The sequence below is a fragment of the Ipomoea triloba genome, chromosome 8 (genome assembly GCF_003576645.1).
Source record: "Ipomoea triloba cultivar NCNSP0323 chromosome 8, ASM357664v1".
Taxonomy (NCBI): Eukaryota; Viridiplantae; Streptophyta; class Magnoliopsida; order Solanales; family Convolvulaceae; genus Ipomoea; species Ipomoea triloba.
The window spans coordinates 17,910,296-17,936,414 of NC_044923.1; the positions used below are offsets into that span (position 1 = coordinate 17,910,296).

General features: G+C 36.8%; 2 protein-coding genes and 1 non-coding gene across 4 annotated transcripts; 1 reads left to right on the forward strand and 2 right to left on the reverse strand.

Moving 5' to 3' along the window:
* Positions 1 to 2,152: 2,152 nt before the first annotated feature.
* Positions 2,153 to 5,071, forward strand: LOC116026720 (transcription factor BHLH089-like). Its single transcript, XM_031268087.1, has 6 exons — positions 2,153 to 2,670; positions 3,058 to 3,246; positions 3,418 to 3,483; positions 3,825 to 3,893; positions 3,985 to 4,056; positions 4,582 to 5,071. The coding sequence occupies exons 1-6, from the start codon at positions 2,338 to 2,340 to the stop codon at positions 4,708 to 4,710; spliced, it is 858 nt and encodes a 285-aa protein (XP_031123947.1). The 5' UTR covers positions 2,153 to 2,337; the 3' UTR covers positions 4,711 to 5,071.
* A 1,040-nt stretch (positions 5,072 to 6,111) lies between these two features.
* Positions 6,112 to 6,194, reverse strand: TRNAL-UAA. The gene has a single exon. It is a non-coding gene; the product is annotated as a tRNA-Leu (tRNA).
* Positions 6,195 to 13,966: 7,772 nt separating this feature from the next.
* LOC116026792 (TMV resistance protein N-like) lies at positions 13,967 to 26,015 on the reverse strand. 2 transcript variants are annotated; one of them, XM_031268186.1, is made up of 6 exons: positions 25,457 to 26,015; positions 21,072 to 21,442; positions 19,436 to 20,187; positions 18,187 to 18,612; positions 16,513 to 18,087; positions 13,967 to 14,780 (listed from the first exon to the last, which is right to left on the reverse strand). In XM_031268186.1, exons 1-6 carry the CDS (start codon positions 25,945 to 25,947, stop codon positions 14,076 to 14,078), a joined length of 4,320 nt encoding a protein of 1,439 aa, XP_031124046.1. In that variant the 5' UTR covers positions 25,948 to 26,015; the 3' UTR covers positions 13,967 to 14,075. The 2 variants fall into 2 exon arrangements, with proteins under 2 accessions (XP_031124046.1, XP_031124047.1); XM_031268187.1 differs by lacking the exon at positions 25,457 to 26,015 and adding an exon at positions 22,088 to 22,219.
* Positions 26,016 to 26,119: the final 104 nt, after the last annotated feature.

A 26,119-nucleotide genomic window follows, 5' to 3' on the forward strand; every position in this document is an offset into this window, starting at 1 on the left:
GCCCAAGCTATTCTCATACCTAGGACGGCGAGTGTAATACCTTCTACCCTGCTGCTGAGTAATCAGATGAATCGGTAAATGGTCACTACAGCCGCCCTCCACAGACCACGCCCTAGCTCCCGGATACAGGTCACACCAAGATTCCGAAACCAACACCCGGTCCAGCTTCTCTCTCGCGCACCCAATACCTAGTCCCTCTACCCCGTTCCCAAGTCAATTGATTCCCTAGAAACGCAAAATCACCCAGCCCACTACTCTCGACCTCACAAAACCCTCTCCGAAGCCACTCAAGGTGGGGAACTCTACCAACCTTCTCCTCCGGTCACATTATATCGTTAAAATCGCCCATCATTAGCCAAAGCAGATTGTTTATGGCAAACAAATAACGTAGCAAATCCCAAGAAATTCGACGCCAAGATCGCTCCGGATGACCATAATATCCCGTGAAACACCACTTTGGAGCAGACCCCGGCGACGTAACCATTGTGTTAATGTAGTGGTTTGAATACCCCACCACCTCCACGTCCACTCCGCCATTCCAAAGGAGAGCTAACCCACCACCACGACCAACCGCGGGGACCGTAAAACAATTGTCAAAATGAAGACGCACACGAACGGATTCCATTCGCCTAGAATTACAAAGAGTTTCAGTTAAAATAAAACGTCAGGATTCTTTTGAAGGACAAAACCCGACAATACTTGAACTGTCAGTGGGTTTCCAAGCCCATGACATTTCCAGCTAAATCAACTCATTGGGGCCGGTGGGCATTGGGGCCGGTGGGCCTGGACCCCAGGACCCACCTCAACAGAATTAATTAAATCTGTCTCCTCCACCATCATTGGGCTTCCCCACTCACCCGGCCCATCTCTCTCAATACCCGTTCTCTTTCTTTTTTGATCCACTTAAACAACTCCATCATCAGCATTGAAATCATTTAATGCATTTATATCATTTGAACCCCCTGTCGTTCCTCCTTCACTCACCACTCTTCCCGGTTCTACAATATTCGCGCATAACGGCTGGTCCTTCACCCCCGCATGCATTAAATCCCCATCATTACCGGCGGTTACACCTAGCGATCCGCCATCCACCGCCTCATCCAGAACTAACCACTTGTTCACCGGCGACGCACTTCCCCGTCGACCACCAACCCGCATCCAAACCCCAAAAGGCTTGTGTCCGTCGCACAAAGGTTTATTAATGGCAATCGGACAAAACTTATCAGCATGCCCACTGACCCCACATTCAAAGCAAAATGATGGCAACCGCTCATAACGCAAATCAATCCAAAACCAATCAGGCTTCTTCATCTTCATCCTCGCCATCAAAGGCTTTGTAACATTTAGCTTTGTCCTGACCCTCATGAAAGCTCTGTCGACCGCATCAAAGTTTCGTTTGTCCGCCTACTCGAACTCTCCCACATGATTTCCCACCACCTTCGCCACCTTTTCATACATGAATCCAACAGGAAGATTATGAACTTGCAGCAAAAAAGAGACGGTATCCAAGGGAACAGTCATCGGATCCTCCCCTTGCACCACCCGACGGAGTAACACCAGATTTTGGTCAAACGTCTACGTCAGTCACTCAACACACGAGAGATGTCTCGTTCACAATAAAAAATGAACAAAAAACGGTTTGAACCCAACTCACGAACCTTGACCCCTTCCATAGGACGCCACGCCGTGGCCATGACATCCCTGAAAATAACCACACGGCCAACCTCCGTAAAACGATAATCATAAGTAATAACCGGTGTGTCATCGACATCCACTATCACTCCCTCCTCATTGTCAATAATAGCCAACGCCTCACAGGCTTCAACAAAGAACTCGACTCACCTTTCTCCATTAGAACACTCACACACTCAAGCAAAAAGGCACTCATAGAGAGAGGGAAACTCTCACCAAGAAGAGAGGAAATAAATCCTTATCGAAAAAGTTTCTTAAGTACCACGAGGAGGTAAACAATATAAGTTACACCTAGTTATGGATTAGGGGTGTTAAACACTTAAACCCAGGAGGCGGGCCCTTCGAGAAGCCTCATTGAAAGTGAGTTGATTTCAACTCTCTCTCTCTCTTTCCCCACAGTGAAAGCTGGTGGTCTCCAGTGGGCACCAACCCCCACCCCCGCCCCCACTCCCACCCTACTCCGATCACACACACACACACACTCAGCATTGCCTCCGCTGTCGCTGTTCCCTCCTATAGATACACCCCGCCTATATCTACTCATCCACTTCCATTCCTCCATTAAACAATCAAACATCTTGACTATTCACTCCTTGCATTCGTTCATTACAGCCGCCGATTGGATTGGAGCGGAGCGGGAGGAGGATGGATCCGCAAGCTGCGATGATGAATGACTCAGTAGCAGGAGGAGTAGGAGGAGGAGGCGATTTCCAGTCCGCTGCTACTTCGCCGTTTAGTCTCTCGGAGATCTGGCCTTTCCCGATCAATGCCGCCGCGGCGTATGGATTGGGGCTCGCCGCGAATGTCAGTGCTCTGACTCGAGATCATCATTGCTCGTCGATGAGTGATCCGATGTTTTTGGACCAGAGACTGAATCAGAATGGCGGCGGTGGCGGCGGAGGCGGAGGAGGAGGAGCTCGAAAGCGACGCGAGGATGATGAAACTGCTAAGGGAGTTTCGACCAGTGGCAATGGCTTGGTACTCTGCACTTATTCATATTGGTTTGCTTTATTATTTGGAATTTACTGATACGATTCTTCTGTTTATTACCGTTAGATTGGCTTCAGCTTAATTATAATATTTGTTACGTGAATCAGTGTTTCTAGAGAGTAAATACGAATCCTCAATTTGAGTTTCTTCTTTATCTTCTGGATAGAATCTAGTTTGAAACTGAAGTTGAATCCTGCTAATTCTTCAACTGTTTTGCTATATATATAACTGAAATCTATATGAATTCAGCTGATTTTATCTGCTTCTTCGAATTGGATTATTACATACCAATTTGAATGATTTTACTGATTTTAGACCAAAACTATCTTTCTTTTTTAAAATATTAATCTCCGGGAATTTGATTCCTTTGAGCAGAGTGAAAGTGATAGTAAGCGGCTGAAGACCAAGGGATCAAATGAGAATCCAGAGTCTAAAGCTAATGGAGAAGAGACTTCGGGAAAGCCAGCAGAACAATCTGCAAAGTCCGCTGAACCACCTAAAGATTACATTCATGTTCGAGCACGGAGGGGTCAAGCAACTGATAGTCACAGCTTAGCAGAAAGGGTAATTTTAATTTATTATTTTCTTGTGCTTATGAATTGAAAGGCTATCAGGGGTAAGATATTCACTCTAATCACCTCTCGGGAATCTTGTTGATAACATGTCCTTTGGATTTTGGTATGGGGTTATGCTTTAATTAAGTATTTTTGCTGATGGGACCCTTTTGGTGCACAGGCCAGGAGAGAAAAGATTAGTGAAAGAATGAAAATTCTCCAAGATTTAGTTCCTGGTTGCAACAAGGTGCAGTATTTGCCTGTGTTTTCTCTTCCTATTGAAGAATCATAAAGGCCTGCTTATTTTTTCTTAACTGTTTTTAATTTTTTTTTTTTTTAAATATTTCCTAGATTTGATTAGTTTTAATCTAGAATGATGCATCAAATATGTTTGTTATTGTTCTTACCTAGTTTCAATTTGTTTGATGAATTATCACTACATAAATTTCAATTAGATCAATTATGAAAATATCCCTTGTGAGTGTTAAGAGGCTACTGCATCTCAATGATAATTCCCTTGATAATACCCTAAAATCCTAAGTCACTTCAAAGTATCCATTTTTATATTTTGTGGTTTATTTGTGTCAGGTTATTGGCAAAGCACTGGTCCTTGATGAGATAATTAATTATATCCAATCCTTACAACGTCAGGTCGAGGTATACTTCTTTCTTCCCAAGGATAATGTCTGGGTCTCTGTGCCTGTAATTCAGGGTTACTCTTTTACACTGAATATTTTTTTTTTTTCAGTTTCTGTCAATGAAGCTTGAAGCAGTTAATTCAAGGGTAAGCCCTGGCATTGAAGGATTTCCTTCAAAAGATGTAAGTGCTGTAGATATAAGCAATCTTCTTACCGACTAATGCTTTGCTGCATTCAAATTTTACTAGTGTGACTGTCAAATGTGTGTATCATTTCTTGAAAGTTTACATGGTTTGGTTACATCTTGCACCAATCAGCTCCAACAAAACCAAATTGTTAAATGCCCCTAATATTTTTAGAAGTTACAAAAAAAATTTATGAGCTTATTGATCTTCTGCTACATTTTATGCTTCTACTCCCTGCCATTGTGGATGGTGGTTGTGACCTTCATTTAGTTTATTAGTGTTCTTTGGGACTGAAACAAGGTGTAAACATGATCTTCTGCTACAATAACTATGATTTTGATTCCTATTCCTGGTGTGTAAACCCATGAACCAAACACACCTGTAATCTTTTGTTTATGAGATGAACCAGATGTCCAGGTGTGATACTTATCAAAAGAGAGAGAGAATTAAAACAATTACAGTACTAAACTGGGATAATTTTCTCTCAGATATTTCATAATAACATTTCTTGAATTTTTCCAGTTTCAACCACAAGCATTTGATGCATCTTCCATGGCATTTGGTTCACAAGCTACAAGAGAATATCCTCGGGGAACTTCACCAGATTGGTTGCACATGCAAATCGGAGGTGGATTTGAAAGAACCTCATGAGTAAATAGTCCTTATGAATCTCCGATAAGAGGATTGAGAAGCAAATGCTTCTTCCTCTGGCAAAAATACATACATATTTATTAGTTCACACATCAAGCATGGCATTGGTGGTTGATGAATGTCCACTGGGACTGCTGAAAGCGATCTTGTAATCATGTTTCTTCATATACCTCTAGCATGCTCCTCCATGATTTGTAACTTACTGAACAATATCACTGAAATGAAAATTGTTTATGTGAGAATATGGTTGTTCAGTACTTGTCAAGCTTTGCCAGAGTTTTTGACCAATTTGGTGTATCAACAACAAAGTTGAAGATATTTCAATAATGAAGTATAAATGCCAATTTCCAAGTTCATATTATAATGGCTTGCAGTTAGTTTCAGTAATGTGCCTGTTTGGTTCTCTTGGTAAGGCTGATTGTCTTCCACTCTTCTAGTCTTCCTGTTGCCGTATGCTTAATAGGATAAGAAGCGAACATTAATGACCTGAATTGTGATTGCGCATATTTCTCTCCGAACTTAGCATAGTTGGTTCATCACTTGACTTAGACTTAGACCATGACTGAAGGTGTCCAATTGTCCATGACTGAAGGTGTCTTGTGTGCACATAAAAAGTAGGATCATCACTTGACTTAGACTATGACTGAAGATGTCTTGTGTGCACATAAAAATTAGGATCTAACTGGTGGCTTGATTGCGTGACTCGCGATTTACTTTCGCAGTGACTCTAGGAACGGGGTGTTGTGGGTTTAGAATTAATTCAATGAAACTGGGATCATTTAAGTATTAAAAAAAAAGAGAAAAAATTGTAATTTTTTTTTGAAAATGAAAAAAAAAATTGTAATTTTCATCTCTAAGTTATAGAGTAATAGTAGAATTCGTTCTGGTCATGCTCATTTTTCGTCCTTAAGTTACCATTAATGTTGCACTTTTCATCCTTTCATTCTTACTTTTCGTCCCCGAGTTATGGTAAAATTGTAAATTTCATCCCTAGTGTTTTATTAGTAAATGGACGAAAAATGCAGCATTAATGATAACTTAGGGACTAAAAGTGAGTATGACCAACACTTGGGAACAAATTCTACAATCATCCTATAACTTAGAGTCGAAATGTGTAATTTCCCCAAAAAAATTAACTTGACTTAAAGGCCATGATTGGAGGCGTCTCGTGCTCGTGCGCACATGAAAATTAGGATCTAACTGGTGGACTGATTGAGTGACTAGCAATTTACTTCCATAGTGACTTTAGGAAACTGGGATAAGTATTAAAAATAAAAAATAAATAAAATTGCCTTGCAGTTTAACTTAAAAATCACCATTAGAAATTTAGAACAAACAATGTTGGCTGTGGGGTTCGATTGCCTTGCAGTTTAACTTAAAAATCACCATCAGAACCAAAAATGCTGGCTGTGGGGTTCGAACCCACGCGCACTTATGTGCAGAAGATCTTAAGTCTTCCCCCTTAACCTCTCGGGCAAACCAGCTGATGTGTTAATATTGATGATCATTTTCTACCTATACATACAATCCTGTTATGGTAAACAACACTTCAACAGTACCCCTAAAACAACACTTAATAAATTTATTTGTGAATCATAAATATTAGATATGAAATTAGTTTAATAAATTCAACTTTTTTTTAGGACTATTAACTCTGTTACAAAAAAATCAACCTTTTATTTTTTTAATAAATTCAACCTAAGAGTCAAATAAGATAATTTATTAGAGTAACGCGAGTAATAACGGATGAACCAATAGCCCAACCGATTAATAATGACAAATTATACTATGGACCAAGTTTTACCTTGCATTTTAGATGCTGATCCAAAAATAACCTTTAGATTATGTATTTGTAGTTGATTCTGTACCCGTAGTTAACAATTTATGTACTTGTAACTATCATATTATGTGACAGCAATTATCAAGTTATTTGTGTACATGTACAGAAACTGTTAACTATAGGTACATAATGTGTTAATTGAAGGTACAAAATATTTGTATCAAGGTTCACAATGCAATATGAACCCTAGTCCATGGTATAACAATTGACACCCGCAAATTATGTCGTGGACCTGGGTCCACCTTGCAAGGTGGACCTGGGTCCAAAACGGCGTCGTTTTATGAGCTCATGTTAAAAGAAAAGAAAAATTAACAGCGTTAACTGCTGTTCTCCATCGCAAATCCTTTTATTCGTAGTTGTCTCCGGCTCCTCATCGCAATTTTTCTCTGGCTCCTCATCGCAATTTTTCTTCGGCTCCTCATCGTAATTGTTCTTCGATTCCTCATCGCAATTGTTCTCCGATTCATCATTGCAATTGTTCTTCGATTCCTCATCGCAATTTTTCTTCGGCTCCTCATCACAATTGTTCTCCGATTCCTCATCGCAATTGTTCTCCAATTCCTCATCGCAATTGTGCTCCGATTCTCTTATTGTTCAAGTATTTATTGTCTGATTTTCAAATACTGAGTTTGTTGATAGCGGAGGCAATAGATCAAGCAGGTTTACACGTTGATGGATCATCTTCAATTGCAGTTTTTTTTTTCTGATTTTTAAACTCAGTATGAATTTGATTTTATTATTTGTGTAGTTAGTGTGTCGAATTTTAAGTTTGATGAACTGTATTGATTCGTATTTGTGTTTTGAAATTTAGGATTTCTGGTGTTGAAATTAGTGATTCATATTGATTTATAATTTATTTGTGGTTGTGTGTTGGAATGTTGAAATTGTGAACATAGAGCTTACAAATTGTGAACATGGAGTTATGGAGTTGTGAATGTGTCAGAGTTAACATAATTATAGTCAATCTGTAGTTCTTCAATTTGTGAACGTGGAGTTTTGAAATTATGAACATAGAGTATCCAAACTGTGAATGTGGAGTTCTAAAATTTTGAATGTGTAACACAGTTATATTTTGTGTTTGCAGTGAATGCAGATTTGGTGGTTGTCTCAGCAAACATTGATCAAAGATATTTAAAAATTGAGGAGTCTTCTTCAATTCTAGGGTTTTTTTTATTGTTTTTTAAGAGTAAATTAGTGACCCATAGTGATTTATGATTTATTTTTAGTTGTATTTTGGAATGTTGAAATTGTGAACATAGAACTTACAACTTATGAACATGGAGTTATGAAGTTGTGAATGTGTAACAGAGTTAACATAATTTTAGTCAATTTGTAGTTCTGAAATTTGTGAATGTGGAGTTTTGAAATTATGAACATAGAGTATCCAAACTGATCAATGTGCATCCATGGCTTCTGCTATTTTGTGCTCAAGGCATGCTTAGTATGATGATGGATGATGTGAAACTTCTTTCACATGCTAGAGAGATATATACCATTAGGAATTCTGTGCTGCCATTGTTTACGGATTAGGATATTGTAAGTTGTCTTTTGAATTAGGGATTTTTTGCTGCCATTGTTTACGCATTCTGAATGTACATTGTGTTTGTTCTATTCATAATAAATACATTTTGAAAAGGTGGACAAGAAACGTCGTTGAAGGCAGGACTATGGATATTGCTTCTTTGTCTTCTAATGTTAGTGTTCTAGGGAGCAAAAGAGTTCTGCAAACAATGTTGCTTCAACGACAAAGGGTGTTGTTCAATCTATGATTTTGGAAAGTTTATCTAAGATTGCTGGGAATGAATATCTTGTACATCCAAGTTCTGGCAGTTCAGAATTAGTTCATGTTAATAGGAGTTCAAATGGCAATGTATCTGTGGATTTGTGAACATCTAGTTCTTAAATTGTGAACCTGGAGTTTTAAAGTTGTGAATGTGGAGTTATGAAATTGTGAATGTTTAACAGAATTCTAATTTAATTATTGCGAACTTTTAGTCCTGAAATTGTGAACGTGGAGTTTACAAATTGTGAACATAGACGTTACAAATTGTGAACATAGACGTTACAAATTGTGAACATGGAGTTTTGAAGCTGTGAATGTTTGATAGAGTTAACATAATTATAGTCAACTTGTATTTATGAAATTTATGGATGTGGAGTTTTGGATTTGTGAACATATAGTATACAAACTGTGAACATAGAGTTATGAAATTGTGAATGTGTAACAAAGTTTTAACTTAATTATTGTGAACCTTTTAGTTCTCGAAATTGTGAATATGGAGTTTTAAAATTGTGAACATAGAGATTACAAATTATGAACATGGAGTTATGAAGTTGTGAATGTGTAACAGAGGTAACATAATTTTATTCAACTTGTAGTTATGAAATTTGTGAACGTGAATTTTTAAAATATTGAACATAGAGTATACAAACTTTGAATATGGAGTTATGAAGTTGTGAATGTGTAACAGAGTTATAACTTAATTATTGTGAACCTGTACTTCTGAATTTGTGAACGTGTAGTATTCAAATTTTGGATGTGGGGGTATAAAATTGTGAACATACAGATCTCAAAATGTGGTCATTGAATTAGAAATTAGGTCAATTGTACATATTGTTTTTTAGCAGATCAGATAATGTTATCAGCTACACAGAAATGCATACATCTCTAACTAAGCTTTGAATGTGTAACAGAGTTAACATAATTATAGTCAGCTTTCTTCTTTCTTTTCCTCCCTTCTTTTTCAACTTCTTCCTCTGCTTGATCAGCTGGTGCTTTCCTTTTGCCAGTTCTTTTTGCAGTAGTAGTTGCTCAGTCATTTCTTTTTGCCAGAACTCTCCATTGCTGCCAATGAAGATGTTAGAAATAAAATTTAATCTCATGTATAACAAGGATAACAAAGATTTATATTTAATTTGATGGAAATATAATCTCTAAGTAGAGGGAGGATGGGAAATGCCGAATAAATCCAGTCATAGTCTACAAAAAGAATAACATTTTCCATCAATGTGCACAAGTATAGAGATATACATTCACAACTACAAAGCTTTACATTCATAAGTATAGAGCTCTAGATTCACAAGTATAGAACTCTATGTTCACAATTATAGAACTCTATATTCTCAATCAAAGAGATCTGCATTCACAAATACAGAACTCTAGGTTCACAATTACAGAGCTGTAGGTTAACAAATATAGAACTATATATTCACAATCAAAGTGATATACATTCACAAATATAGAGATCTAGGTTTACAAATACATAGCTCTAGGTTCACAACTATAGAACTCTATGTTCACAATCAAAGAGATATACATTCACAAATACAGAGATCTAGGTTCACAAATTCAGAGCTCTAAGTTCACAACTGTAGAACTCTATGTTTACAATTATAGAACTCTATGTTCACAATCAAAGAGATATACATTCACAAATATAGAGATCTAGGTTCACGTACAAATACAGAGCTCTAGGTTCACAACTATAGAACTCTATGTTCACAAATATAGAACTCTATCTTCACAATCAAAGAGATATACATTCACAAATACAGATATCTACAATCACAATTTTTAAACTACGTAGTCACATGAGATCGAGCCTTAGTGGAGGTGAATTGGCGCTTTGTGCTTCATTAGGTTGAGAAAGTATAGATGAACAGATACTACAATGTAATAGGGTCAATTGTATTTAAAAAAAAAAAAAAGTAATGTGGTTGTTTGGTTCTCTTGGTAAGGCTGATTGTCTTCCACTCTTCCTGGTCCTGTTTCTTTAAAAAAAAAAAACATAGGATAAGAATCGAACATTATGACCTGAATTGTGATTGCTCGTATTTCTTTATTGGGTTTAGCGTAATTTGTTCATTGCTTGATTTAAATGTTATGACGGGAGGCGCTTGTGCGTACATTAAGACTAAGATATAATTGTGAGCTAATTGCGTAACTCGCCATTTACCTCCGTAGTAGCTAGCTGAGATCACTAAGTATTAAAAAAAAAAAAGCTACTTTCTCCAAAATTAGTGGCTATGGGGTTCAAACCCACGCGCCACTTATGTGCAGAAGATCTTAAGTCTTCCCTCTTAACCTCTCGGGCAAACCAGCTAATGTATTAGTATTAATGATCATGTATTACTATATAGTTTATGCTGTTATGGTAAACAACACTTCAAGTCTTCAACAGTACCCCTCAAAGGGCAGTGCTAATTTACGTAGATAGATCTTCATCTCACGACGTTCCTTACTTGGAGTCCATTTAATTTTTGGATAAAGTGAGCTGGAGTTATGTGAAAACATAATTATTATTTAATTTATTTGGGAATCATAAATATCTAAACTTATTAATAAAAACAAACCTCCCTTTTAACTTTCCGGCCAAAACACTCCTATACTATTAAAGTTTGCGTAATATTGCAAAATATAGTAATGCAATTCCTATTCGTACTACAATTGTACATTAAAATATGATAATGCAATTTCTAATACAATATATTCTTTATTACTTTCCTATTCTTAATACAATATAGATTAAAATTACTAATTGTAGTAATACAATATATATACTTCCATCCAACGTAATATTATAAAATATGATAGTACAATTCATATTCTTACTATAATTCAACATTAAAATTACATGAAATCATTCATTTTAACTTTCCGCCCAAAACACTCATATACTATTAATGTTTGCGTAATATTGTAAAATACTTAAATACGGTAATACAATTTCTATTCGTACTACAATTATACATTAAAATATGATAATACAATTCGTAATACAATATATTCCTAATACAATTCCTAATACAATATTGTAATAATGCAGTACATATACTTCCCTGCAACGTAATATTGTAAAATATGATAATACAATTCGTATTTGTACTACAATGCTATATTAAAATTACATGAGATGTCAACATAATCGTGATCAACAATATACTTTTAGTAACTACATATACTTCCTTGCAAATCGTAAACAACAATATTATTCTACAAAATCTACAAATCGTGAACAATAACATTAGTCTCCTAATTGTGTTCAATTCTACCATCGTGATCGTTCACTAATGGGGTATTCGAAAGAATTTTTAGATAATATCAAAGTTCCATGGTCAACCAATAGACATGGATTGCTTACTCCATGACTCCCAAGTTAATGTTATTAACTATAAGTCTACGAATTATTTTCAAAAAAAAAAAAAAAAAACTATAAGTCTACGATTTGTAGTTCACATTGAAAGTTTTGATTTTGTTTACCTGGATGTTTCATTGGTTTTGTTATTAAAGTTCTTAGTATTGATATTGATTTTGTTTAAAGTTCTTAGTATTGATATTGATTTTGTTTTCCTGGTTCTTACTGGAGTGCTTTTGTAGTACGTATACAATTAATTTATTATAAGCCATTTAATCATCCTGCTATGCGTGTGTAAATTCTATCACTATATGTCTTTGTTCTTTAACTAACATGTTTTTTGGCATAAATGCATAATTGTGTTTTAAGCTTATCAGCCAAATGAAGCACAAAGAGCCAATATCGCCCCTGAGGCTCGAATCCACCCCCTCCAATGTGGGAGTGCAACCGGGTGCCACTAGACTATAAGGTCTTTGGCAGCAGCTTCAAGAAGTTAAAATGCATAGAATTTTAAGATTTATTTTAAGAATAAATACCTCCCAATATAGAGTTATTGCTCATTTTAAAATGCATTATGTTTGTTGGCTTGGTTTTAAATTTCACAAGAAAATTTCATTTTGTACACCATGTTGTTCTGTTTAGATAAGGTTGATTTCTTTTCTGGTGGTCTATTGTTCTTTGTTAAGTTTACTTATAGATAGGATAAGATACACTTTAACCCAATGGGGTAGCTCGAGTTGCAAGTGGGATCTCTTTGTGGGGAAGAATTTCAAAAAAATTCGGGTTTAATTACCACAAGTGAAGATTCCCCCTGGCCACCTCCCGAACTGAATTTTTTAATTAGTGGTGTGCTAAGCATATTTTATAGCTCTAGCTCTGGACATATCAGTGAATTTTTTAATTAGTGGTGTGCTACGCTAAAAACACAAAATTATTTTTTAATTAGTGGTGTGCTAAAAACACAATCTTTATGAACTTATTTTCCTTCCTATCATATAGTTACTGCTGCTCATTTTAAAATGCATTATGTTTGCTGGCTTGGTTTTTAAATTTCATAGTCACTAATTCATCTTTACATGCACTATTCTACAATGGCATGATCTTCCTCAAGGAACTTGCATCCATTTACAAATCCCCAAAGAGTTTGTCGTCGGAATATTCAACAAACTCTTGAAGGAAGGAAAAGTCTATGATATTCACAATTTTGTTATGCAAACGTGTCGCGTGAGGTTTAAGTCGTGCGACCATAAATACATTATGAAAGAGAACCACCACACTTTGATTAGCATTACGAATAAAGATGAATCCAATTTTTCCAAGCACATGTTCAAACTCAATGATTTTGGATCATTGAATACTCTTGGAGGATGGATAACAATCAGCTAATTGTTATTTCTTCTTAAAATTTTGTTCTATTCTGAATATGTTTTGTTATACTAAATTTCTAATAGTACATTCATGACTGTCAATTTTAAATAATTTGACAACGACCAAGAAAGGGTAGAGGAAGTATATATGCCACGAGTGGCTTTTGCATAAGTTTGAGCTAGAATATAATGTCCCATGCATCATATGTGTTAATTGGTTAATTGCATGCATGAGATATAAGGGGAACAAGAGAGCTGAGGAAGACAGGGTGCCAACAACAACACCAAAGAGGAGTTTATAGATCTTGCCACATCCATGTTTGATAAGAAATTAAAGATTAGGAATAGGGATATTATTAACAATGGTAGTTGATGGCGGAGTAGCATGTTTTCCATCAATGAATGTTGTAAAATCCCGCATAGGTACCGATTAATCGGCGACTAGGCGCTAGGGGCCGGTTGACTGTCTAGCATATCACCATAATTGATGGTCTAGACAGTTGACTAGGTCCCTTAGGCGCTGATCGCTTAGACTAACTAGGCGCCTCCTAGACCACCTTATCTGCCAATTAGTTATTGTTCTAGATGTTTTTAGGTTAATATTTAATATTTTAGTATTATCTATTAAAGTATTAAATAGTTTATACTCCGTAATTATTAGTCTTAACAAATTTTAAACACATTTTTAAAAAATACAAAATAAACTGCTGCTTAGGGGCTCCTCGGAAGCCCAAAGAGAGCCTAGCAATTTTTTTAACAATGATATTTATATTTATATATTATATGTTTTGCCCAATTTTCTCATGTTGATGGAGATCTGCGGGGCCGGTTTTTTTATTTGTGTGGCCCTGTGCTGATAAATAAGTGAGCCCCTATCAAAGTATAAATAAACTGCGAATTGAAGAAAAGTGATATGTGTAAATATTACGGAGTAAAATTTTTTTTTGAATAATACGTAGTAGAATTTAGATCAGTCATGAAAACTTAATTTTGAGCCAATATAACCACAAATACATATACTAACTATTGGGCCGGACAGGGGGCCCCAAAATCCGACCCTGTGCGGTTGCACATCTTGCACGCCCTAAAATCCGGCCCTGGAGATCTGAATCCATCCCAGAGCTTCTTCAAGAAGCACAACATGTCCTGAAGAAAACCAAGTAAAGTCCATCCCCCCAGAGTTGAGCTTGAAGTATGGTTGCCATTTACAACAGAAGAAGAAGAAGATCCAATAAACCTTGTCAATTTTTCCGACACAGATTGCTGGTTTTCCTCTAAGGATTCTTCAGTGCCCCCATAATCATCGTCGTTTTCAAAAACTAAATGTATCCCACATTTCTTCAACTCAATCCCTTGAATGGGTAAGCCACTACTTATCCCTACCTTTATAATATCTCCATCTTCTAGCACAGAAACTAATGGATGACAATCTGGAAACTTGCATAAATACAAGTTATCCTCAGGCTTTCTGGGAACCCCAATTAAGTGCATTGCAGTAGTATATATTGGTTCATTCACCCTCAGGATTTTAGCATGGATATTTGGTATAACAGGCAGTTCATCCCTTAGATCATCTGGTATTTGATGGTTCACAGAAACAATAATGCTAACAATCACACCTTTAATCCCAATGTTTCTTCGGCTCGAGAAGCAAACCTCACCTTGTGTAAACCAGTTTGGGATTCCGCTTCCAGGAATGCTAAAACTGTACAACTTCTTCACAACATCCTGGTTTCGAAAATTATTTATTTAGCACATCAACATCATTAAAGAAACTGAGAAAGTAACTCTAACTAAAAAGGTCATTAGATGTTGAGCGGAGGCGGGATGGCAACGGGACGGGGAGGAGGTGGGGAGTATACTTTTGGTGGCGGTTTCTAAAATTTCGACCCAATTCCCGTTTCTATCCCCATCCTCGGCTGGGAATTGAAAATACTCATCATCTCCGTTCTCGCGGAGAATTAGGGGGACATGAATTTTTCATGTCTAATTAAAATTTTAAATTAGTTTAATTTTTTATTTTAAAAACAAAGGTTTTAATTTTAAAAAATTAATTAATATATATAATTAAAAAAATATTTCATCTTTCTCATTTTATCTGTCTTATTTACTATTCATGGTTTAAACCAACTCTTTTTCTTTGTTTATTTTCTTTAGTATTTTTTAACTTATTTTTAAATTTAATTTTTTGTGTTTAATAGTATTTTTAGTGCATTTTCTAAATATATAAATTTTGTATACTAATACTAAACTTAATATTATGAAAATTGAGTTAAAAATAAATTCAACCAAACCTCGTTAACCGACCAGACACATAAAATGTGAATGGATATAAAAAATAAAATAAAATAAAAAGGGTCAAATAAGCCTCCGAACAATAGCTTAAAGGTCAATTAGGCCCCTAAACTTTTAAAAAGTTCAATTAAGCCCTTGAACACGTTAAATTGAGTCAAAAAACCCCCAAAAACCGGTAAATGACTTGCCATGGCAGGTCATTTACAATTCAGATGAGCAAAATCCGGTGACCGGCGACAGCAGAACCGTCGCCGGTCACCGAATTCCGGCGGAAGGCGACCTTGTCGCCTTCCGCCATGGAAGGCGACCATTGGTCATCTTCCAACAGAGGAAGGCGACCAGAGTCTGGTCGCCTTCCGCGGAGAAGGCGAACAGTTCGCCCTCTCCATGATTCTGGTCGCCTTCCATGGAGAGGGCGAACTGTTCGCCTTCTCCATTGAAGGCGATCAGAGTCTGGTCGCCTTTCGCGGAGAAGGCGAACAGTTCGCCCNGTAAATGACCTGCCATAGCAGGTCATTTACCGATTTTTGGGGTTTTTTGACTCAATATAACGTGTTTAAGGGCTTAATTTAACTTTTTAAAAGATTAGGGGCCTAATTGACTTTTAAGGTATTGTTCGAGGGCTTATTTGACTCTTTTCCCAAAAAAAAAAGATAAAAAAGAATAAGGGTCAAATAAGGCATCGAACTGCACATGGTAATGCAATTAGGTCACCGAACATAAAAAAAACTATAATTAAATCCCTAAGCTAACCCATTTCATGCAATTCATCTGATTTGCAAGTTTTTCAAGTTTAAGTCACCCAAATTTAAAATATTTCTTTAAAATATTATTTAAAAAAAAAACTAATTCTTCTCCGCAGGAGATGAATTTGTTTTTTTTTTTGAATAATTATTTTAAAAAAAAAATATTTTAAATTTGAGGTGACATGTTAGAAACCTGAAAAACTTGCAAATTGGACTAATTGCATGAAATGGGTTAGTTTAGAGATTTAATTATAATTTTTTATGTTCAGTAGCCTAATTGCATTATCATGTGTAATCGGATGCCCTATTTGATTCTTATTCTTAAAAAAAATAAAGTTGCACTTTCACTATTATCTATAGCTTTTGGTTTAGTGGTAAATGCTTGATCATAACTAGGTGATTGTAACATTCAATATTACCTTATGAAGTTTGGTAGCAATGACAGAAGAACAGGAAGTGCATCCACTCATATGCAGCATTCTCAAGCTGTTCATATTTTCAATTCCTGGTACATCTACCAGTCTCTCACAATTTGTGAGGTTAAGCTCTTGAAGATTCTTCAAATTTGAAAGATCAAATATGGTTTCTAATGCTATGCAGTTTGCAGCATTTAGCTCAACCAAACTCGAGGGAAGGGAAGGGAGAGCTATTAGCAATTTGCAGTGGGAGATAACAAGCATTTTCAACACACAAAGTCCTCTCATACTAGAAGGGAGCCCAGAAATATGATTGTGACTCAAATTCAGTGTCTCTAAAGATGACAATTGCCCAAAGTCATCGGATATTTTCCCCGATATTCTCCATCCACGAGCATCGAATTCTTCCAAAACGGAGAGCTTCGAGAAAGAAAATGGAAGGGTAGTAGTATTAGTGGTGTGGGAAATTGGCTCAAAAGGTTTTTTTCCCATTCTCAAAACCATTAAGTTTGAAAGCATCCCAAATGTCTCAGGTAGTGCTGAAACAGATGTGTGGTCCATTATCAGATGGCACAGGTTTTTCAAATGCCCGATCGAGGATGGAAGGCTTGATAGCTGCCTACATTGGTTCAATCTCATCATAACAAGATTCTCTAGCATCCCCAAGGATTCGGGCAACTCGTTTATAGCAGAACTTGTTATGATCAAGGTTTTGAGAGCCAGCAAATTCCCAATTGAGTTAGGAATAAGGCAAAGATTCTTGCAGTTTCTTATCTCGAGCCTCTCGAGTGATTTCAAAGCACCAATCTCAGAAGGAAGTCCAGTGATTTCTGTCGAATCGAGTTCAAGATCAACCAAAGAAGATAAGCCTTTGATGGAATCAGGAAATGTGATCTGATCCTTACATGAGCCAATTTTTAAGGCTCTCAGGTAGTATAATGAACCGATTGATTCGGGCAAAAATTGGATTGCACTGCCATTAAGATAGAGATTTGCTAATGATTTGAGGTTGCCCACAGAACAGGGAATCACAGCCATTGATCTACACCACTGTAAATTCAGAGTTTCAAGATTGCCTAGAGAGCCTATAGAATCAGGTATTAACTCCACTCCAGAGCCATAAAGGGAAAGATGTTCCAAAGAACAGAGATTCCCTATGCATCTAGGTAGCATTTTTAGTGACTGGCAATTGGCTAAACTAAGCCTTTCAAGCTTCGTTAACCGAAAAATGCTTTCGGGTAACATCTCTACAGCAGTCCCATCCACCATAAGTTCTCTTAAAGAATTCATCCACCCAATGTTCTCAGGCAGATGTTTAAGTCTCGAGCAACGAGAGAGGATAAGAATTTCAAGATTTTTGAGCCCCGAGACATCACCTGGAAATTCTATCAGCTCTGAACAACGTCCTAGATTCAAATGGCGTAACGCCTTTAAGTCCCCGATTGATTGGTGGATGCTTTTCAAAGAAGTGCACAGCTCAAGTGTGAGCTTTTCCAGTGCTTTGTGAGCAGATAAATCAGGAAGTGCTGTTATGTTATAGCAACCGCGGAGATTCATAACCTTCAACCTATTCGTCTCCTGCCAAAAAACAGACACGATAATAACTAAGGAATTGAATCTACACTCGAGTATAACTTAAAGATCAAATATGTCATTTTCCCCGAGTAAAATGTATACCTTTCTGCTATTCCAGCTCCATTTCCAGTTCCCAACACTGAGTACCGGGCTTTCTGAGAGATCCAGGACAGCAAGTTCCCTTGGATAAAAGTTAGAAGGGAAGGTTTTTAGGGGACAGTTTCTCCATTGAAGCCATCTCAGTGAATTGGGTAATTTCCCAACATTTCCTTCAACTTTCACATCACTAAACTGAAGAAGCCTTAGATTAACCATTGGATCAAATGATTCTGATCTTACTATCACATTGTTTGAATCATTTCTGAGGAAGCCCTGCTGCTTGAATACCTCTCTTAGGTATGTTAGAGCATAAGTGAAGTTGGGTGTTGTTTGAAGTTGGGTACTGGCAATCCTTTTGGCACTAATGATCTTTGAGATTTTCTTCTTCTTCTCCAAATCCAGGATGATCCCTTCGACTTCTCGTGTTCCCTGTAACAACATATATACGGTTAGCAGTGTTGCAAAAATCCTGCCTAGGCACTGATTAAAAAGTACCTAGGCACTGATTGACCGCCTAGTGCATAACCATAATCGGTGGTCTAGGCGTCCACCACTGCCTAGGCGTCCTAGGGCGCACACTAGGCATCTCGGGCACCGCCTAGTCGAACGATTAGCTATTGTTCTCTTCTTGGGTTATTTCACTCAAAACGACATCGTTTTGAGCGAAATAATCTTAAATTATTCAAACTCTAGATTTTTTAGGTTAATATTTAATATTTTAGTATTAACTATTATAGTATTAAATAGTTTATAATTATCAAATCTTACAAAATTAAAAATTTAAACAAAAAAAAAAAAAAAAAAAAAAAAACCGGCGCCTAGGCGCCCCCGAGAGCTCGAGGAGCCTCTAGCGATTTTTTCAACCATGACGGTTAGATCATGTGCTTACCACTAAGCCAAAAGCTAATGATCCCTACACTGTTAGGATCAAACTCTTATGCCGCCACATATGGGTGCTACCCTCCTAACCCGTGACCTGACACTAATCCTGGGTCAAGCGCTTACCACTACATCAAAAGCGCAGCTATAGCTAGTAGCGAAGGGCGCAACTTTATTTCCTTATACGGCAACGCATTTTTGAGATGCCGGGTGCTAGACTGACCTCCGTCCAACAATCTCCAGCCACCGAGTGTTAGATTTGGCCTTTACCGGCCTCCACCCAACATATACAATCAAGTATTTCATGCTAAATTTTCACATATTTCAAGTAAAGGCAAGCTAGTATTGATGTGAAAGTTGTTTTGATACATACCTTTCTATCCTGCAAGACACTCAAGACATCATCATGATCCCAAAGCCTACTGCGTTTCCCTTGATCCAAAAGCCCTTGTTGAACAACAACTTGCCTTCCCATATCTCTGATTGAATCATGCATCCACAGCTTATCATTCTCAACAACCTTAATCAGAGATCTTGTGGCTAAGGTTTTCAGTGCAACTTCACCTCTAAAACCACACCCCTTCACCACATCTATCACTTCCCCTTTCTTCATATCCAAATCAAGAAACAAACAAGCAACATCAAGGAATATGCACTTCTCCTCATCATCAAGCCCATCATAGCTCACTTTTAGGACATTCTGAAGAGAATCTAAACCAATCTGCTTCACCTTTTCCACAGAATCTTTCCACTCATCCACTCTTCTCTTATCACACAGGAAAGAACCAAACACTTGTAGAGCTAATGGTAAGCCGCCGGTAATGGAAACAATCTGTTTGGAGAGAGCAAGAAAAGGGCCTGATGAAGGAGGCATTTCTCTTCGGAATGCATGGTGGCTGAAAAGTGTGAGTGAATCAGATGAGCCCAATTCCCTTAACTCATAGCTTTCACTCACAATCTCACTCTGCAAAATTTGTTTGTTTCTGGTAGTGATTATAACCCTGCTTCCTTCAAAAAACCACTCTCTATCGCCAGCTAGTGAGTTGAGTAAGTTCATATCATCAACATCATCCAGGATCAGGAAAACACGTTTCCCCCGAAGCCTTCTCTTGATCTCTGCTACACCTGCACAAAAGAAGGATGGGTTTTGTCTCAACTAAAAATTTAAACTAATAATAATAAGAGAATGTATATCAATGTTGTAGAAGGCACTAGGTCCTACTCGGACGCTCGGGGATGCCTAGAGTACCTAGGCAGGCGAGCAAAAAAAAAAAAAATAAATAATAATAATAATAATAACAATAACACATTGCACACCAAAATAACAAGCACTTGGCTAAGTTGGCGACTCGGACGCCTAGGCTGCCTAGTCAGTTGACTAATCGGCCCACTCAGGTCCCGAGTTGACTGATTAATCGGCCGGCCAATTAATGCCAACCTAAACGTAAAATCACCTCACTAGGGGGGCTTAGCCCCTAATTAGCGCCTTGGCGGCCACCTAGTCGGCGACTCAGGTGTCGAGTTAGCCGACTAATTAGCCAGCCGACTAATGCCCACCTAAAGGAAAAATCACCTAGGCCTAGGAGTGCCTAGCCCTTAATCAGGGCCTAGGCCGCCACCTATTCGGCCAACTCAGGCACCCAATTGACCGACTAATCAGTTGGCTGACTAATGCCCACCTAAAAGTGAAATCGGCTCAGCCTGGGGTGCCTAGCCCCTAATCAGCGCCTAGGCGGCCACCTAGTTGGCCGACTCAGACGCCGAGTCAACCAACTCAGGTGTCGAGTTGGCCAACTAATGCTCACCTAAAGGTAAAATCGCTTCGATTTAGGGGCGCCTAGTCAGCCAACTCAGGTGCCGAGTTGGCCAACTAATGCTCACCTAACGGTAAAATCGCTTAGGCCTAGGTCTAAGAACGCCTAACCCTTAATTAGCGTCTAGGCGGCAGCCTAGGCCGATTTTTACAACGCACATACATACATTTATATATATATATATTAGGCTCAAACCTGCAGTGAGATCATCTATAGAAAGCTTTCCCTGGGAAAGATGATTGACAAGTTTTTCCTGGAGGAGCAAAACGCCGCCATGCTTAGAAGCTGTTTCTCTAACATTTTCAATGAAAATGCGATGCTGGAAGTCCTTTGCTAGTTTATTGTAAAGGGCCTTACTGAGAGTTGTCTTCCCAACCCCTCCAATGCCATGCAACACCAAAACCCGGATGCCATTTCCTTTAACATCTAATATCTCCATTATTTCCTTCATTCTAAAATCATGTCCAACAAGAAATGGAGTCACAGCCATTGGTGAATTGCTCACTTCTCTCAACACCTTTTTCACTAATAATTCAATCAACTCTTGCTCCTCGCTATCACAAATCCTAAGGCCACATTTAGTTTAAGATAATAAGGTAATGATGATTTACAAAGAAGTAGAAATGATATGTGATAATGTAGTAACTAACATAGCAAATAAGTAGAACTCAAAAGTCAAAAACTTGTGTGAAACCGTCTCACGGGTTTCAATCCGTGAGACGGATCGGATCGTAGCAAATAAGACAAAAATTTGTATTAGACCGTCTCACGAGTCTCAATCCGTGAGACGGGTCTGATCTTTGATTAATGAAGTCAAAGATCCAACCCATTAATCAAAAATTCGACCAATCTCACGGATTGAGACCCGTAAGACCATTTCACACAAGTGTCATCCATCAAATAATATAATATTCTACTTTGTGAAGTTAATAATTGATAGATCTAAGCACAACATTATGCTTACTTTATAGGGGTCACCCATGTTGCAATTGCTATAAGTTTAACCTGCACAGGGTCTTTGGTTATTTGGTTGTTAAGTAAATGAACATTAATCATTTAACCACATTCCTTCATAATAAGTCACAAATAAGTGCTAAAGATGCATATTTTTATGGGTTATTTATGGGTTGTGTTGTGCTTATTTGGTTTATTGATTTATGATGAAAATGCTTAGAAATATGCATGTGTTGCAAAACCCTATAAATGTGTACATTTTAGTGTTTTGAAGATTTTGAGCAAAACGAAAGACATATGGGCTTGAAATGGATCATCCGGGGGCAAGTGCAAGGAGATATGCATAAAGCGCCACGTCTCGAATTGAGTAGGGCTGAACTCAGCCAACCTGGCGGCCAACAATAATAAAAAGCTAATGTAATAATTAAATTAAATATTAAGAAACAAAAATCAAATGACAATTCACATAGTGAATATTATGGGGTAATTATAGAAATAGCATTCTACATACATTGTTTAAATTACATTGGTTATTGAATAACCACGGTATATCAATGTTGTAAAAATACTGCCTAGGCGCTAGGCGCCGATCAACCGCCTAGCATATCACCTTAATAAGTGGTCTAGGCGGCCGACCGCTTAGGCGTTAACCGCCTAAGCCTCCTAGGCACCGACTAGACCGACTAGGCACCAACTAGGCAGCCTAGTTGACCGATTAGCGCAGCTATTATTCTTTTTTTTTTTTAATGAGTTATTTCACTCAAAACAACATCGTTTTGAGCGAAATAAGCCTAAATTGTTCAAACTCTAGATATTTTTTAGGTTAATATTTAATATTTTAGTATTAGCTATTAAAATATAAGCTATTAAAGCATTATATAGTTTATAATTTATAATTATTATTAATTTATAATTTATAATATTTAATATTTTAGTATTAGCTATTAAAGCATTATACAGTTTATAATTATTATCCTTTAAAAAATAAAAATAAAATAAAAAATACACGGGCGCCCTTGAGACTTTTTCAACCATGCTGTATACACTTCTAGGGAGTGATATGTTCTTCCAGAATTCATCCCCACAAAGAGAGCTCACTTGCCACTTGAGCTACCCCATTGGATTTTGTGAGCCATTTTTACTTAATAATATCAAACACTTAAAGAATGGATTTAGTGAGTTTAATTTTTATATTGATATTAGTCTTTTATATGTCCAATTGGCAAAACTAAATGCTCAATATTAATATTTAATGTTAAAATTATAGTTATATTGAAATATTTTTTTTTAAAAAATAGTATATAAATTTAAAAAAAAAGAATTCATAAAAAAAATCATAGTTGTAGAACTCATACTAGATATGATAAAAGATTAAATATAATACGCCACATGTCTCATTTTATCTATCATACTTACTATTTATTGGTCAAACCAACTATTTCTTTTGTTTATTTTCATTAGTCGTTTGTTATAATTTTTAAATTTGCTTTTGTTTTTGTGTTTAATATTTTTTTAATGTAGTTTCTAAATATATAAATTTTACATATTAATTCTAAACGTAATATTATGAAAAATTAAATTATAAATAATTTCAGTCAAGCCTTGTTAACCAAACTCAATACATAAAATGGGACAAAGGGAATATATACTAATAAAAGTTCAACAGGGTATTTTTATTCGACAAAAATAATAATACAATATTTTTTTAGTGCAATGTACAAATTAATAAGTATTAACATACGGGCATAAATTATGAATACTAACCTAGATTCACTTTTATAAGTTTTTATATATCAGATTAAATCATTAAATTGGATGATATTAAAATATTTTCACTTTTATTTTTATTTTTATTTCTTATAGATTATATCTTGAGTTAATTTATGCTTGCTATATTCGGTGGGTCGCAATGATCGACTCATTACATAACTTATGAATACAATAAATTCAATATATAATATGATCATTACTTTTGCTTGTCCAAGGTATGTCACAGTGACTTAGTTGCCCGAACTCGATATTACCTTTGCCCATAATCCATATATTACTCAAAACTAATTAAGTTGTCTGTGCGGACTATATTTTATACTCATAAAATTACTAATTGACCCAAGCTTATACAGATAAACTAAACACACATAAATTTAAGGGGTGAAATAGTAAAGGCAAATATTGTAGGAATAATATTGAATAGATTAATGTAAAAATACTACAAGGATGTTGTAGGAATAGAACATGATTTGTCTAAGTTAGAACATAAGTTATTTATATAAAGAAAATCTAACAAACTTAGCTAAAATCACGGTGGGCCGCGAGAATGGGTCAAAATCCACGGACTGTTCTGGGGCAAATTATTATGTGGACCATAGTCTGCACAGTGTTGTGTAGACCATAGCATAATCTACATAGTGTTGTGTGGACCATAAAAAAGTACATTTTAATATATTAAAATTACATTATTTGTGTATTACTATTAAATATACATTATACAAAATAATATACTTTCAGTATTCAAATATTAATGTACTTTCTCTAAATATAAGGTACATTTTAGTTTTCAAAAAAAAAGGTACATTTTAAAAAACTAAAAATACATTATTTGTGTATTGAATGTATATTACTACCTCAGTCCCATTTTGGTTGTCTTGTTCGTTTAACGAGACTTGATTGAAATTATTTTTAATTCAATTTTTCATAATATTAATTTTAGAATTAATATATAAAATTTATATATTTAGAATCTACATTAAAAGTACTATTAAACACAAAAAAAAATTAAATTTAAAAATAATAAAAAATTACTAAAAAAATAAGCAATGGATAAAGAGTTGGTTTGACCAATAAATAGTAAATAAGACAGGTAAAATGAAACCGAGAGAGTATTTGATAACATACAAAATAATGTATTTTTAATACTTTCAAATAATGTACTTTTTGTACTTCCGAATAATGTAATTTGGGAAGAAAATAATATACTTTATTTTTTCAAAAAATATAATTTGCTTTATGTACATAAATAATACACTTTTTATTTATGATTTACACATATGTGCGGACCCATCATAATTTAGTACGGACCCATCATTCCGGTCCTTGAGACAGGCTGGGGATGAAAATGGTTGGATGTCCCAAGTTACATACATTGGTCCGGACCAAGGGACCACCTTAGTCTGGGTCGTCGGGCTCAGTTCAATTCCTTAGACTCGGGTCACCTAGTTAGATTCCAATATTTCCAATACAAAACTTTTGAAAAATAAGTGAAATGATATATGACATGAATTGAAGAGGTGGTCAACAACAGAAAATAAGGTTTGACAGTATTTGTTTTTTTAATGAGGTTTTCTTCTCACCCTGTCCGGTAAAGGATCAGGTAAATCAGCCTAGGTTATTAATAGCTGATCGGTTCAAACCCTTCGAACCTCCAACCTCTCGACTGTAGGTAGAGCACTCTTACCACATGGGTTGTCCTTACGGACAGGTTTGACAATATTTGTTATAGAGGATGAGAGGATGATTCTAAGATAATGGAGATGGTGAAGGAGGAGATATGAGAAGATATACCAAACAAACAAACAAAATGCTTCCATGAGAAAAAAGTTAAAAAGTTAAAAAGCTTAAGGTTTTACCTATCATGGAAGACCCAACCCTTAGTTCCGCCAACTCTTTCCATGGCCTTTCTCCATCTCTCCACATTTTCCACTCCAAACCTTCCTTCATGCCTTCTAAACCCCTCCTCGAACGGTCCCCTCTGTCGCCGCACGTCCGACGGGTCAACCCGGTAAAAAACCGGGAGAACCGGTCGCCGGAGCTCACAAACCCTAGCCAGCTCCTCCAAGCACCACCGCGAAGAAGCGTAATTGGGCGACAATATCACAATCGCCGCCGCTGAGTCCTCGATCGCCTCCACCAGCGCCGCCGCTATCTCGTCTCCCTCATTCAATCCGTCGTTGTCCCGGAAAACGCGGACGCCGGCGGAGTACAGGGCGGCGTAGAGGTGATCGGTGATGCTATCCCGCGTGTCTTCGCCTCTGAAGCTTAGGAACACGTCCCACTTCAGCCTCAGGGCCGGCGCCGGCGCCGGAGCTGATACTGTTGCGTCGTCTCCGATTTCCTCCATTCGATCTCAGATTCTCAGGCGAGATAAGATGCTCTCTCTCTCTCCTTGTCGGTACCTTATTAGCTTTTCGCGATTTTCTGTCTAATCACGTAGACAATGTGGGGAATGAGTGTTAGCATGAATTATAACTAAAAGAAAAATAGCACAAATTGCCCCTATACTTTCTCATAAT

Excerpts from the sequence above, each read along its gene's own strand:
- LOC116026720 (XM_031268087.1), top strand. The coding sequence starts at position 2,338 with ATGGATCCGCAAGCTGCGATGATGAATGACTCAGTAGCAGGAGGAGTA. Across the intron at positions 3,484-3,824 it reads TAGTTCCTGGTTGCAACAAG|GTTATTGGCAAAGCACTGGT; the intron begins GTGCAGTATTTG and ends TATTTGTGTCAG. Across the intron at positions 4,057-4,581 it reads AAGGATTTCCTTCAAAAGAT|TTTCAACCACAAGCATTTGA; the intron begins GTAAGTGCTGTA and ends GAATTTTTCCAG.
- LOC116026792 (XM_031268186.1), bottom strand. The coding sequence starts at position 25,947 with ATGGAGGAAATCGGAGACGACGCAACAGTATCAGCTCCGGCGCCGGCG. Across the intron at positions 21,443-25,456 it reads GGTTGGGTCTTCCATGATAG|GATTTGTGATAGCGAGGAGC; the intron begins GTAAAACCTTAA and ends ATGTGGCCTTAG. Across the intron at positions 14,781-16,512 it reads TTGCTACCAAACTTCATAAG|GATGTTGTGAAGAAGTTGTA; the intron begins GTAATATTGAAT and ends TTTCGAAACCAG.